General features: G+C 41.8%; 1 protein-coding gene across 5 annotated transcripts in view; it reads left to right on the forward strand.

Moving 5' to 3' along the window:
• NSUN6 (NOP2/Sun RNA methyltransferase 6) overlaps window positions 1–16,290 on the forward strand; it is a 91,608-nt gene that overhangs the window by 7,911 nt on the left and 67,407 nt on the right. For 3 of the 5 annotated variants that reach the window (XR_016391865.1, XM_022580623.3, XM_022580618.3), the window contains exons 2-4: window positions 8,432–8,591; window positions 9,618–9,966; window positions 12,306–12,461. Coding sequence is in view for 4 of the 5 variants with exons in the window: in XM_022580623.3 (XP_022436331.1) it covers window positions 9,892–9,966; window positions 12,306–12,461 (231 nt within the window). In the remaining variant the exon portion in view is untranslated. The remainder of the gene's footprint in view (window positions 1–8,431; window positions 8,592–9,617; window positions 9,967–12,305; window positions 12,462–16,290) is intronic. The other 2 variants (XM_022580624.2, XM_022580625.2) reach the window with 2 other exon arrangements.

Genomic DNA, 16,290 nt, shown 5'->3' on the forward strand with positions numbered 1-16,290 from the left:
TTCTAACTGGAACTTTGTACCTTTTGACCCCCTCCATGCCCACCTCATGCCTCTAAGCACCAATCTGTCGTCTGTTTCCACGAGTTGGATTTTTTAAGATTCTCCATATCAGTGAGATTGTACAGTATTTGCCTTTCTCTGTCTGACTGATTTCCCTTAGCCGAATGCCCTTAAGGTTCATTCATGTTGTCACAAATGGCAGGATTTCCTTCTTTTTTTATGGCAGAGAAAAAAATCGATATCATATATATACATACATATATACATATCATACACACACACACACACACACACACACACACACACACAGAGAATCTCACATTTTGTTTATTCTTTCATATGTTGATGGACACTTAGTTGTTTCCATGTCTTGGCTATTGTGAGTTATGCTGCAGTGAACCTGGGGTGCTTGTATCTCTTGGAGATAGTGATTTTGTTTCCTTTAGACATACACCCGGAAGTGGGATTGCTGGGTCATATGGCAGTTCTATTTTTAACTTGTTCAGAAACCTACATGCTGTTTTTCATAGTGGCTGCACAAATTTCTATTCCCACCCACAGTGCACAAGCTCCCTTTTTCTCCACACCCGCACCAACTTGGTATCTCTTATCTTTTTGATGACAGCCGTTCTAACAGCTGTGAGGCCATATCTCATTATGGTTTTTTATAATTTTTTTTTTTTTTTTTTCCTGTTACGCGGGCCTCTCAATGCCGTGGCCTCTCCCGTTGCGGAGCACAGGCTCAGCAGCCATGGCTCACGGGCCCAGCCGCTCCGGGGCATGTGGGATCCTCCCAGACCGGGGCACGAACCCGCGTCCCCTGCATCGGCAGGCGGACTCTCAACCACTGCGCCACCAGGGAAGCCCTCATTATGGTTTTGATTTTTGTTTTCCTGATTACTAGTGATGTTCAGCATTTTCTCATGTACCTGTTGGCCATTTGTATATCTTTGTTGGAAAAAAGTCTATTCAGTTTTTAATCAGATTGTTGTTTTTGTGTGTTATGGAGTTTTATGAGTTCCTTATATATATACTTGGATATTAACCCCTTATTAGGGATATGATTTGCAAATATTTTCTCCCTTTTCATTTTGTTGATTGTTCCCTTTGCCGTGCAGAAGTTTTTTCGTTTGGTGTGGTCCCACTTCTTTTTTGTTTTTGTTGCCTTTGCTTTTGGTGTCATATCAAAAAATCACCACCAAAACACATGTCAGGAAGTTTACGCCCATGTTTTCTTCTAGCATTTTGTGGTTTCAGGTCTTACATTGAAGTCTTTAATCCATTTTGAATTTGGGGCGGAAGGATGATCTAGCTGTGGAGAATTTTCCAAGTGGGACCAACATTATGTCTCTTATACTTTATGTCTCTTAAACTTTCCTAAGTTTCCCAGTTTTAAAAGTTAATTTATTTTTAAAAACTTTTTAAAAATGAATGACCTTCATCCCTGGCCCTCTACCATAGCCCCACTTTTCGTTTTCTTTTAGACTTGCCACAAAAGGTATTTTCCTCATCCAGAATAATTTACCCAAGTCCCTCTCTACCATTCCATAGGTTTCCTGTCCTTTAAATTCATCTAAAACTCACCTACTTCAGGGATCTTTCCCTGGTTAAAAGGCACTGCTCTCTGTAGAAATCTGTTTACAAGGAAGTGCATTGTAATTTATATATGAGAACGATTCCTGAAATGCTTGCAAATTACTTTCTTTATAGATGCAGTATTTTAATGCACAGTCAAGCTCTGTGCTTAAAAGAGCTCTATAATGGGATTAATCACCCTTTTAATTTCTCTTTTGTGTTGTAGGAATGTATACATATGTATATATAACTTAAATATAGATGTTTATACGTATATATCTTAAAGTGAATTATAATGAAAATTAACTAGTAGTACTTGTGTTTAATATTCTTGAGATAAACTGCCTTGTAAATATTTTGGTTGTGATATGTGATTAAGTGCAAGGACTCTGCTACAATTTTGTGTTCCTCAAAAGCAACAGGCACACTGCTCAGGCTATGGTGGACGCCTAATCCCATAAATTTTGTGTTAACAATTGCTTTATTTTAACCAAGTTTTTTAAAAGTTTATGTATTATTTATTTATTTTTGGCTGCACTGGGTCTTTGTTGCTGCGCACGGGCTTTATCTAGCTGAGGCGAGTGGGGGCTACTCTTCGTTGTGGTGCGCGTACTTCTCATTGCGGTGGCTTCTCTTGTTATGGAGCACGGGCTCTACGCGCGCGAGCTTCAGTAGTTGTGGCACATGGGCTCAGTAGCTGTGGCTTGCGGGCTCTAGAGCGCAGGCTCAGTAGTTGTGGCCCAAGGGCTTAGTTGCTCCGCGGCACGTGGGACCTTCCCAGACCAGAGATTGAACCCATGTCCCCTGCATTGGCAGGCGGATTCTTAACCACTGCACCACCAGGGAAGTCCCTAGATTATAACGAGTTGAAGGTAAATGACAGGTAAGGAACTCAAGATGGTAAGTGTAGATTATTCTTTGGATTATAAAATGAAAAAGGCATATAAAGTATTAACTAGAGGAAAACTGAAGTTGGAAAGGAAGGGGTGTGTTAAGATAGGAAAATTCCTGAAGAGACGGAATAATTGAATGAGTAAATGATCAATGTTTAGACTCTCCAGTCACGAATAATTAGGTTGAAACAGTCCTCTGCCATTTACTGCTTATATAATGTTAGGCAAGTTATAAAACCTCACGATAGCACAGTTTTCTTATTTGTAATATGGGGATAAGAATAATAATATTTACCTCATAGGCAGACATAGATCCCGGTTTTGTGGGACCTTGAAATTCATACAATTTGGGGGGTCTTTTAAAGAAAAGGAATAAAAGATAAAAAATTAAAAATTAGACAATGCTTTGGATGACTTGTGCAATCGAATGCTTTGAAGTTTAAGTTTCATTAGTCTCACAGTAAATCTGCCACTGCTCATAAAGTTTAATCTCAGAGGATTAAATGCTATAATGAGGTAGACCATAGCCTAATGCCTGGCACCTAGAAAAGGCTCAATAAATGTTGCTGTGACTATTATTTGAACCTGTTTATAGAGTGGTGGGTAGAACCTCTTTAAAGGGAGAGCGTGAAGATACAAGTGTGAGAGAGAGAGAGACAGAGACAGAGAGAGTGAGTGAGTGACTGAGAGAGAGAGAGAGAGAGAATTACCAAGGGAGGAAGACACAGGTGGAAAGGAGATGTTAGAAAATAGAGGCAGGTGAAGAGAATAAGTTTTCAGAGAGCAGAAGTTCTTAGTTTGCTGAAAAGGAGGTTACATGTATGCACAAACAAAGTTTTCAGGTGTATAGGAGCTCTTGATTCAAGAAACTCATGATTAATTGCCTCTGTCTTATCTGTAGGTTAGAGGCAAAATCACCTGTTGTGCGTAGAAGAACCCAGGTTGATGATATATTGCTTTAAAGAGCACCTGCATTAGTTCCTTATTGCTGCCATAAGGAACTACCACAAATGTAGTGGCTTAAGGCAATACAGATTTAATATTTTGTAATCTGCAGGTCAGAAGCCTGAAATGCATCGGCAGGGCTGTGTTCCCTCTGGGGGCTCGGGGGAGCATCTGTTCATTGCCTTTTCCAGCTTCTAGAGGCTGCCTGCATCCCTTAGCTCGTGGCCACATCACTCTGACCTTGGCTTCCATCATCGCATCACCTTTTCTGATTCTGACCCTCCAGCCTCCCTATTATAAGGACCCTTATGATTACACTGGGGCTTCCTGGTTAATCCAGGATGTTCTCCCCATTTCAAGGGTCCTTAACTTAATCTCACCTGCAAAATCCCTTTGCCATTCACAGGTTCCAGAGATTAGGATATGGACATCTTTGTGAGGGGGAGAGGGGGCTCTTATTCAACCTACCACATCATCTAGCTGAAACAATAATCAATATTGATTGACTACTGACCCACTAAAAACGTAACCCAACAAAACGGCTTGTTTGTAAACTTTCCATTGGTGTCCTATTTGTCCTTTTTAAAAATTGCCCTCCAAATGTAAATAAACCTATTAGAGAACAGTTCTGCTCTAGCTCATTCTTTGTTGCAATTTACAAAAACTTTCATATGTAGTACATAATCTTATTTAATTCCTAGGATAGAACTCCATTGTCAGAAGAAACACACACCACAAGTATAAAATTCTGGAAGATAACGAGTAATGCATAAGGCTCCCCAAAGTATTCCAGACAACTCTAGAAAAGAGTTGAATTAAAATGATTACAATAACAAATCATCTCCATGATTTATGTAAGTTAATAGGTAGGAAGGCAGAAATATGGGTTCAAATGCTGGTGGGTCCATAGAAAGTTGGAATTTCTTCTTGATTCTTTCTTCCCCTGCCCTCATGCATCCACCTAAGTCACTAGGTCCCACCGAATTCCACGTGTTAAATATCTTTCACATCTACCCACCTCCCTCCGACCCCATTGCCTGGATTACCGGAACTGCATTCTGATAGGTTTTTCTGCCTCTGTTCTTGCATCAATTGGAGACCTTTTCCCACAATCATCTGGCATGATCTTTTAAAAATGTTACATGAATCTGAGCCTGTTACTCTTCTGCTTTGAAAGCGTTTAATGACTTGCCATTGGCCTGAGGATGAAGTTCTTCCTTGCTTACCAGGGCTAACAGGAAACTTCAAAAATAGGGCTGGGGCTCTCTCTCTCTCTCTCTCCATGCTATACTCTTGCCACTCAACCCCTCCCATACTATGTACCAGCTTTGTACACGACAATTCCTTCTGCCTGGAATATTCTCATTTTGGTCTTTTCCTCTTCTTCCCCAGTGTCCCTCACCCCTCCTGCCTGGTTAACTCCAAGTCAGCTTTCTGGTTTTAATGTAACCATCTCTTCTGGAAGGCCACGTCTCCTTTCTGAGAGGTTTTTGTGCTCTTTGATTCAGTTTTAGATGAGATTAAATTAGATTTTCTTGCCATTTCCTCTGCCTTGCACCCCATATTTCCCTAGTTTTAACATTCATCATATTTTTCACTGCTTAATAATTTTCTCTACTTCCAAAATAGACTGTGAACTCTATGACGGCCATTGACTGTTTTCTCTGGCTGCTATGCCTGAGTACCCAATGCAATGCTTGTTGCTTACTGACCCTAAATAAATACTTGCTGGATATGAAGGATAAACTATTCTTATTGGTTCAGTTATTCACCTATCAATATATACTGAGTGCCTAATATGTGCTAGGTACTGCCCTAAGGCTGGGTCTACAAAGGTAAGTAAGACTGACATGGAACTTAATGTTAGTTTTCATCGTAGCCTAACTTGTATTTTGGGTAATTATTTAAGTGACTCCATCTCTGCCACTGCGACTACTTCTTTCATGTGCCTATAGTGCCAGGCATGGGGTGGCTGAAGACAAAGATTGGCTAACATCAATGGGCTGAATCATTCTGTCCACTAAGTTGTTCAGTGCTTCCTCGGTGGAGGATGCCTTCTGGTAGGCAATTACATGTGATGTGAAAATTTTCATATGTCCATCCACATGCCTCTGCCTAAGATCTTGTCTCTGACCTTTCAGTCTATTTTCTTCCATGCTCTTGATGGGCAGGCCAAGCAATTTGCTGCCACCCAGGAGTCAATATATATTCTCATCCTGAGCCACTTCCTCCATGCAAAGTGGGTAGCAAATACACTGCTCACAGATTCTCTCATCAGGAAAAATTTCCCTTGACACTGTCATTCAAGGTCACCCCTAACTATGACTGTAGTCCCACCACTATCTAGTTTTGTCTTCTACCCACATACCTAGACAACTGAACTGAAAACCAACCTCTACATTTTTTTTTCTCATTCAGCTGGTAGTAGAAAACCCCCATAGAGCCAGAGATGTGAGCTGAGGCAGAAGCAACTGTGGTGGGTGCAACTGTGGTGGGTGACATGGGGGTACAGGTTACTTCCTTACGTAGATTACTCTTGTTCATGCTTAATCCCAGATGTACCTTTTCCATCTCATGACAGGTTGCTGCTGGGTTCACGCCTATTTATGACTTGGTGGATCTAACAGAACCCAGCTTGTGATGGGCATTTTTCTTTTTTAATTTGCTAGAGGAAGGTTTATCGACTACCAAGAATTGACAACATTTTCTGTAGGGTAATCAGATGGGTCATCATATTGTATGTGACATTCTTCCAGATGAATGGGAAGATACTATCGATAATGCTATTGATTGCCCAGATAGAGATTATATTTCGGTAACAGCAAGACAAGAGGACAGACCTTTTTCTTAGACTTGCTCACTTTTCCAGACAGATATTTAACGCCTTCTCTTCTCAGAGAGTATTTGGCACACGCTGTCTTGTGTATCACATTAATTGCTTTGAGATCTCTCTGCCACGGAGTGCAGCCTGGTGTAAGTATTTTGCTGCATTGGTCTAACCTCCTCAGGACCTCTCTTAACCACTAATTTGGTTTCCCACATTTCCAGGTCCATAGTCTTTCGACTTGTAACCTCCAGACTTGCAAGCTCCATCATCTCCATCGATGAGGAGAAAGTAGGTCCCAGCTTCCTTTTCCAGGTGGACCTTGATGTTGAGGGGCTGCTCATACTGCAGTTTCTGGCCCTCGGTCTCAGTCCTGACCTGGTACAGCTGCTCCTCCAGGGCCCCGATCTGAGGCTGGATCCGGGCGAGCTGAGCACAGTAGCTGTCCTTGGTGTAACAGGTGTTTTCTGACACTTACTGTCCTGGGGTGGGGTGGGTGGGGAGATAAGCTCTTCAAGACTCTGGGACCCACCACTTCAGTAAATACTTTAGAGGTCAGGGGCATGTTGGAACATCCTTTTCAAGGGATGTCATTTTTTGTTCCGTCTTCCCTTACAATACATTGATTTTCAAGCTTGTTGTCATTAATGCCCTGCTAAGGAAACTTTTAAGGTATTTTTTTTGTCTAACAACTTCCCCATAATGGAATATTAACAGTACAGGTATACTGTATATTTGTTGAGGTTACTGTGGCCTTTGGAGGACCACAAACCATTGTATTGTATACATTTTTTGCCCCCTTAGAACCACCTTTTGCCCCCATTACGATGACATCACCCCCAGTAATAATGCACACCCTACTACAAAGAAGGAAGTACAGTATCTGGCTGGTCTCTTTGGCTGCTGGTGACGATACATCCCACAACTCCGAGCACTGACCCAGCACGTCAAGCATGTGATGTGGAAGACGGCCACGTTTGAGTTGGGCCTTTGGCAGAAAAGGGGTTTGCATCGCAGGTCCAGGCTGTGATGTAAGCTGTATTGCTGCTTGGGCAATACAATCTGTCTTTCTTTATGGCTTTGGAGCTGTCAGTGATGGCAAAAGATGAAGTGTGGAGATGATGGCGAGCCCAAGGGAGACAGTCACAAATTTGAGGGAGTGCTCTCAGGGCTCACACGTGAGAGCGAGGGCCTCCTTAACGGGTGCACACTAGGGGCCTCTCTTGCCTCATCATAATCCTGTCCCGGGGGTCAAGTGCTCTTGACTGCTCCTCTGACCTTGTTGGCTGTAGGGTAACTCTGGTTACTCCTATGTTTTATTCTAGAAGCTTTATAGATTTTACATGTAGGGACGTCTAGGATCCATTCTGAGTTAATATGTACTTATGGAGGTTAGTCTCCAGATGAATTGAGATTGATAGATTTCCAGCCTTTCCTAGACTTTTTTTTCCTAATCCTCTCATGCCTTCTTCATGAAATTAAATATTGAGAAATAGGGTTTTTATGTTTTTTTGGGGGGGGGAAAAAAGGAAAGTTTTGGAGCATCACAAATTGAGATTAAGATTATATGATTATATCTAAGATTTTGTTTTGCTCTCCCCACATTGGGGGCCATATCACCCCATCGAGAACACAAAACCCCAATGACCCTTATATGGGTGTATTCTTATAGGGGTCTTCCTCGTTTTTTTAAAGCTTACATTTTCTTTTTATTTATTTATTTAGGCCATACTGCACGGCATGCGGGATCTTAGTCCCCCCCACCAGGGATTGAACCCAGGCCCCCAGCAGTGGAAGTGTGGAGTTATAGGTGTCTTCTTTTGCTTAGACAATATGTATTTAGTATGCCAACTTCAGATCTGTAATATGGACCAACTTTAGAACACCAAGAGACCTCGTCATCAACATAACCGTCACTTCAGTGATGTCTAGCCAAAGACTGTCTAAATGTCCTCAGCACTGTTCACAAGTGCTCAACTAGTGAACTAATGTCCAGCAAATATCAATATATGCTTTATCAGCACTTCCTTTCTCTGGTTTACAGAGCTGTCCATCCACTTACTCATCTACTCCTTCAATATTTGAGTGCTTCTTACGTGGTAGGCACTGGGTCTGCAGCAGTGAGGTAAAGTCTCTACCTTCTCAGGGTTTACAATCTAGTTCACCTTGTTCCTTCCTCTCCCTTTTCTCCTAGATATCGATTCCAAACATTATTGGTGCTGTGGTCACAATCTTGAGGTTGCAAAAATTCCTTTGGAAATGGCTGGACTAGACATTTTCCTGATCACTTTCAGATGATTTAGCCACAGAAGAATTCCATAAATTTACCGAAGAAATATGCCGTGGTGGAAAAAGTAGGTATTGGTTTTAGAAGCCAGGTGGCTACGGTCTCTATCCTGACGTTCTCACTCATTGTGAGAGAGTGTATCATACTTTTAAAAACACCTCCGTGTGAGATTTAAACAGAAAAAGACTTAAGAAAAAACTTCCTACACTTCTGTGTTAATGACAACGGTGTGTTTCAAAAAACACTGTCTCGGAGACAGAAGAATTATTTCTAGTTTCCTATTTTAATCACAGGAAACTATGCGACTTTCATTAGGTCCCTTCTCCCTTTGAATCTTTCCTCACCTGAAACACCAAGATTACGCCAAAGGTCTCCCGAGCTTTAAAGCAGAAATCAGCTCCGATACAGGGAACCTGTTAGTCTTATTCAACTAATTGTAAAAACTACCTGTGCGTTTTAAAGTTTTACCTGAGCATGTATGGATATTACAAGACCATTAACCCAGCTTTTAAAAATGTGAATAATGTTGTTTTTTCACAACTGAAGTCAGACCAGCAAGCCTAAGAGAGGGAAGGTAATTTCAGAAAATCAAAGGGTGGATGATAGGCCCAAATAAATTCTGGTTTCATTCTTGCTTTGGAGATCACCCAGCAGGTAACTGATTGACTCCTCACCTTATTCAGGCTAGCACGACCCAACCCTCCCCAATTAGCACCCAGCTCTGCCCGCCCAGCTCCGCCCAACAGCTGGATCTGTTTGCAGGTCCCGGAGGCAGCTCCGCCTCCATCCCCTTAAAGCACCCGCCCAGGCCCGCTGCACGTGGATGCGCCGCGGGCGGAGCTGGGAAACTCCGGAGACGTGACGTAGCGGCAATCTGCGGCTGCGGATTGGAGGCCAGGGGAAGGAGGGGTGGGCCGCATTGCCGGAAGTGACGCATGCCGGAAGCGGCTTTCTGCCGAGAAACTGGGGCCGAGGGACTGGAGGTTAGGCCGTGGTGATCCGAGCCTGGTTTCCACATCTCCGCCCAGTTCACGGCGGCTTCACTCCTCACGGTTTTTTTGTTTTGTTTTGTTTTTTTTCTCTGCAACGTGAGTGGCGTTGCCTCGCAGTGATTTCCGTGGGCGTCGCTAAAGAAGGACCTGGGAGGAGAGGAAGCCGCTGCAAACTGGCCAAGCTCCAGAAGGCGTGGAAATACCTCCGCGTTTCCCATTTTAACTCGGCGTGAGCAGCGCGCTCTTCCCGGGCATCGGTGGTCCCGGCACGTTGTGGGTGGTATTCATTGCCCAGAAGCTCCGTGTAATTAGGAGAGAGAAAAACCACCGTTTTCCAGCATTTCTCGTGGAGGAGGAGAACTAAGCGATAGGAAAATGTCTATTTTCCCTAAAATATCTTTGAGACTTGAGGTTGAAAACTATCTGAAAGCGGGCTTTATGAATGAGGAGGTAGGTCAGATAAACACGTTAGATGCTATTTGCAAAAATTCAAATATTTACACGCTCTAGAGAAATAGAAAAATAATCTAAAAGGCAATCAAATGTGTACAGCAGTTGTTTCTTAGTATTCGTCTTTCCGAATGTAAAATATGTTAATATCTTTCTGCAGGTATTTAATGTATGCTTTCCGAGCTAAGAGGTGTATGGGGTGTATGTTTTAACATTTAGGAATGGGAAAGGAGGGAGGGGGAAAAAGCGGTTGTGTGTCTGGCGGCAAGAATGCACTGAAGGGATTATAAGGGGCAAGACAAGATCCCCGTCTCCCAGAATTTAAGTCCTGTAGAGAAGAAACGCCTGTACTCTTAGAGCGCCTGCCCTGGCGCTCAGGTGGAAGGTTTACTATCGTTCAGTGAGTGCTTCTTAAATGCCACCAGTTGTGCTAGATGAACTGCAGACCTTTACATCTTAATCTGCGCAGTCTTTTTTTGGTAGAGATTTCCTCCCCAATTTTTATAGGTGAGAGAACTGAGGGTCCAAAGAGCGACGTTAAGTGAATCAAATTGACACCGCTGTCATGTAACAGTGTTGAAATGTGAAGGTAAAGAGCTCAGGTCCAATGGGAAAAGGAATGGATTTGGGACCCCAAGCCCCTGGTTTGCATCCCAGTGCTTTGAGTGAGTTACTTCACATCCCTTAACCTTTCTTTCCTTTTCTGTGAAATTTGAGGACGGTTAACAGTACTAAAATTTCAAGGTGGTTGTTTTAACGTATTAATCGTAAGTGCAAGCACCTGGCATCGTTTTGGCGCCTAATGGGTCCTCCACAAATGTTCCTTCTGTGTGCTGCTGGCAGTGCCGAGCCCCAGAAGTCCTCAGTGAATGTTGATCGTCTTTGATTGCCAAGCCTGTGCTCTCTCCACCTTACCATCCCGCCTGTAGGCAATTTTGTATTTTCCAAATCTTTGGTTTTCTATTCGAAGTGAAGCCGCATAAATGTTACTCGTTTTCAAAGATTTTCGTGAAGCCATGACTTCCAGGTTTGATTTCTACATTTTATTTCCAAAGGTTATGTTAAGGGGCAAGACAGTACGGAAAGAGAAAATACCTTCTTGATTTCAAAGAACTTAAAGTATAAGGAGCGTAAGAGGCAGTCAGCAGTTTTTGTTCCCAGCAGTTTTTAAAATGGTTAACATTGTTTTATAAAAAAAGATTCAAATGTCTGTCTTTGACACCAGTTCTGCCGCAAACCCACTAACTATACGATTTTACAAAAAGAAAACCCATCCCTTTGTAAAAAGTATCAAAGGTAATGGAATATTCAGTTAAAAAAAACAAACCTTGAGAGAGTACGAATATTTTTAGGCTAGTGGATTATTAGGCTGGCAAGTGGTTTATGAAGATTCTGTGAGGCTGGGTATAGTCAAAGATGACCAAAAAAAGGGGAAATACTTGTCTCAAAAGCTTTAGTTAATTACAAGGAAACTCGGTCGTTAGAGTCTTTATAACTTTATTTCTGACAGGTATCTTGCTACCTGTCTTTTTTTGGACAATATCTATCTTTTACATTTAATAATACTATGTTAAGCTGATGTTATGGGGGCTCTTTGGGTGACGGTATCAGTGTTACTCTTCAAGTATTGGTGTTTTAAAACGTTACTAACCAATTTGCTCTAGGATACGGGGTTAGCAAGGAACTAATTCTACAGAAGTGATGTAACAGTTAATGTTTTTAGAAATAAGTAGAATGAAACCCTGAATTTATATGAATAAATGTAGCAGGTATGTTAATAATGCTTTTTGGCTGTGTTGGGTCTTTGTTCCTGCGTGCAGGCTTTCTCTAGTTGCCGCGAGCGGGGGCTGCTCTTTGCTGCGGTGCGCGGGCTTCTCATTGCGGTGGCTTCTCTTGTTGCGGAGCACGGGCTCTAGGCGCGTGGGCTTCAGTAGTTGTGGCTCGCGGGCTCTAGAGCGCAGGCTCAGTAGTTATGGCGCACGGGCCTAGTTGCTCCGTGGCACGTGGGATCTTTCCGGACCAGGGCTCGAACCCGGGCTCGAACCCGTGTCCCCTGCATTGGCAGGCAGATTCTTAGCCACTGCGCCACCAGGGAAGCCCGAGGCAGCGTTTTCTAAGCCCCTTTTGTCTGGTGTTTCACTATGTGTTTATTAGCACAACCCTGTGAAATATCGCGATTCCCGTAGTGTTATTAACACATAAACAATGCAGAAAAGCGAAATGGAACCGAATAATTGCCGAATGTTTCATTAGTTGGAACAAATGTATAGACATATATCTTGCTTAATATTTTTAGTTTGTATAATGAAACTGAAACATTGTTCTTTTCTTCTTTTCAGGTTGTATCTGTTTTAGGTAAAGAAGAAGCAGAAAGGAAGTTTGAAACTCTGTTACATAAGTTGTCCCACCCTCCATCATTCACTACTGTCAGAGTAAATACGCATCTAGCCTCAGTACAACATGTGAAAAGTCTGTTATTTGATGAGCTTCAGAAGGTTCGTGCACATTTTTGTCATTATGTACAGAATTAGATTTCGACAATCTGTGTCATGTCACTCCTCACTAATGTCATGTGAACGATATACTATTACAAGTTTACAAATAAGGAAATTGAGGATCACGAATGTTGTTCAAGGTTATGTAGTGAGTGCTCATGCTAGAGCTTGAACCTAGTACTTCTGATTCTGAATTAATTTAGTGAATGGATAGGTCACTCGACCCCTCTGGGCCTCCGTTGCTTCGTCATTAAAATACATAAGCGGTCCATTCTAACCCTAAAAGTCTGTGATATTGTAATAAGCAGCATATAACGACCATGAGGGCAGATCACGTAGCCAAGGTGAGCCCAGAGGTAAGGAGGTGCCTACTGATTACCTGTAGGATTATATTTTTTATTTTAATATAATAATTTAATTAAATATAATAAAAGGAAAATAATGTAAAGATATGTTTTAAAGATAACACAAATTTTTTTTGTTCAACCAATAAAATAGTTTTGGCATAATACTAATTTTCTGTAAGTGAAAACAGCATTATAAAATGGCATTTTTAAAGTTCCATGCAGAAAAATAATACTGGAACTTTCTTGTTTATATTGTCTTCTTTGCTTTCAAAAGCTGTACTTTTTTTTTTTTTTTTTTGCGGTACACGTCGCCTCTCACTGTTGTGGCATCTCCCGTTGCGGGGCACAGGCTCCGGACGCGCAGGCTCAGCGGCCATGGCTCACGGGCCTAGCCGCTCCGCGGCATGTGGGATCTTCCCGGACCGGGGCACAAACCCTTGTCTCCTGCATTGGCAGGCAGACTCTCAACCACTGCGCCACCAGGGAAACCCCAAAAGCTGTACATTTTATAAGTGAAATAAGTCAGATAGTGAAAGACAAATACTGCATGATATCACTTATATGTGGAATGTAAAAAATACAACTAACTAGTGAATGTAACAAAAAAGAAGCAGACTCACAGATACAGAGAACAAACAAGTGGTTACCAGTGGGGAGGGAGGGGGAGGGGCAGTATAGGGGTGGGAGTGGGAGGGACAAACTATTGGGTGTAGGACAGGCTTAAGGATGTGTTGTACAACATGGGAAATACAGCCAATATTTTGCAGTAACTGTAAATGAAAGGTAACCTTTGAAAATTGTATTAAAAAGTTTTTTAAACCAGAAAGAAAACCCCAAAGCTGTGCATTTTGTGTTTCATACACTGTGTACTGAAACTTGCCTCCAAAGAAATGTAAGATGGAGGAAAACAGGTGCTTGGAGGGGGTACTTCAAGTTGTATTTTGTAGTTATTAAATCTCTTCTAACAAATAACCATGATGGGTGTCAGCAGGCCTATTTCTACGTAATTGCCTAAATGAAAAGGAAGAGGTAAGCATGCTTAAAAGACTTGGATTTGTATATCACAGGCTGTGTTATCAGTTTACTCTGGATATAACTTACAGATATTTTCAGAGAATTTTCACTGGTATTGATTCTTTTTTAAAAATTTTATTGATGTATTGTTGATTTACAGGGTTGTGTTAATTTCTGCTGTACAGCAAAGTGACTCAGTTATGCATATAAATATTCTTTTTTTTTTTTTTGGTACGGGGGCCTCTCACTGTTGTGGCCTCTCCCGTTGTGGAGCACAGGCTCCGGACGCACAGGCTCAGCGGCCATGGCTCACGGGCCCAGCTGCTCTGCGGCATGTGGGATCTTCCCGGACCGGGGCACGAACCCATGTCCCCTGCATTGGCAGGCGGACTCTAAAACACTGCACCACCAGGGAAGCCCTAAATATTCTTTTTCATATTCTTTTCCATTATGGTTTATTACAGGATATTGAATATAGTTCCCTGTGCTGTACAAATAGGACCTTGTTGTTTGATTCATTTATTTTTTGTCTTTAATCTCATTACATTTATGGAATGTTTATCGTACTCTCTTTAAGAACAATTCTATGAACTTCCAGTTGTGAGGAGATGACCAGGTTATAAGAAGAACCAGCTACGATTTCTGGCTGTATGAGAACAAAACTTAGTATAATAATTTTAAGTAAGACTTGGAGAAAGGTTAATCTGATTTTTAATAAGAGCGGTAATTTTATTGAGAGTAATGGCATAAAATATAAGCAGTTCCTCTAAGCAACTAAGATTATTACTTTTATGTAGTCGTGCATGTAGGTTTTCAGTATGAAGGAAACTGTTCTGAGGCCCATAAGGTGTCCATAAGTCAGGCAGATCCAGATTGTTTTCTTTTCTAGGAAATTATTCCTAGAGCTTAGATAATCTAGGATCCCACTGTGATGGGAATAGAAGATCTCAGGGGTTGTATCTAAGAGCAGGCAGACGAAATCGCTCCGGGCTTTTGAGTCCCTTTCCTTGAAGGTTAAGATAAGACTGAGGAGGTTGGGTCGTGGGCACTAGGTAAGTATCTGGTGGTTTGTGCAGTGCCTGTTTGCAGCAGGAAAGGAGATTCGCAGGAGGTTTTAGATTGTACATCTCCTTTCTTTTGCCATGTCCCAAGCTCGTGTGTGTCCTAAAGACATATCCTGAACGGTATATGAGTGGGTGCTTTGTCTCCAAATATCTCTGTGTCCCATATTGAAATTTAATCATTTAAAATTTCATTTGACTGGTGAGGGATGTGGAGCAACTGGGACCTTTATACGTTGCAGGTGGGAAAGTCAAGTGGTTTGGCTTCTTTGGAAGACAGTTTGGTGGTCTCTTAAAAAGTTAAACATAAATTTACTGTACAACCCAGCAGTTCCACTCCTAGGTGTCTACCCAAGAGACATGAAAACATACGTCCATGCAAAGGCTTGGGCATGAACATTAATAGCAGCATTGTTCATAATAACCAAAAGGGAGGAGCTATGCAGCTGTCCATCGACTGGTGAATAGAAAAACAAAACGTGGTATGTTCACACAGGGGAACAGTATAGCAATGAAAGTGGTGAACTGATACGTGCTGCCACTTGGGTGAACCTCAAAAACACTATAGTGAGTGAAAGAAGCCACACACAAGACAGTATGATCCTGTTTATATGAGATGTCTCGAAAAGGCAGATTTCTAGAGAAAGAAAGTAGGTTAGTGGTTGCCTGGGGTTGGAGCTGGGAACAGGCGTTGGCTGCAGATGGACATGAGGAATCATAGTGTGTTGATGGACAGGATCTGAAATTGGATTCCAGTGATGGTCACACAATTCTGTAAATTTACTAAAAATCATTGAATTGTGCATTTAAAATGGGTACATTTTATGGTATGTAAATTAACCTCACTAAGGCTGTTTTAAAAAGGGCATGGGGTAGAAACAAACAGAAGAACAAGCAGGTGATATGCTTGGTTTAAAAAAACGTTTGTGGTGTTTTATGGAAGTTACAGACGTGTGGTTTTATAAAAGTTTTATTTCTGTATCATTTTAATATCTGATAAAAAGGGAGAGAAGGGAAACCTTGGCCTGAGGAGGATTGAACTCTATGTAGACTATTTCAATAGTATAAAGAAATAGTACTTCCAAAGCAAAACAAAAACAAATGGCAAAATTCATTCTCTTCTCCTTGGAAGGATCCATAGTCTGGATGCTGTAAGGTATCAAACTGAGAGAACATGAGGGAGAGAGGGAAAAAGAAAAGGGAGAGAGGTTTGTCTGAATGAGTTTGCCCTTAAGGTTTCTTACTCTTCTGTTGGATAGGGTTAGTTCACAGTATCCTTTGCCTGGAGGAAGCAGAAGGCGGAAGAGCTGTTGACTTGGTAGAAATATGGTCAGATTTCTAGAATCTGAAGAATTTTTTTTCTCTTTCCTTATCAACTTAGAAATAGGTTGATTTTGGGAGTTTTCT

Source organism: Delphinapterus leucas, chromosome 2, assembly GCF_059928025.1.
Source record: "Delphinapterus leucas isolate spDelLeu-1000000601 "Yukka" chromosome 2, BTC_Dleu_Yukka2, whole genome shotgun sequence".
In the NCBI taxonomy this organism is placed as follows: Eukaryota; Metazoa; Chordata; class Mammalia; order Artiodactyla; family Monodontidae; genus Delphinapterus; species Delphinapterus leucas.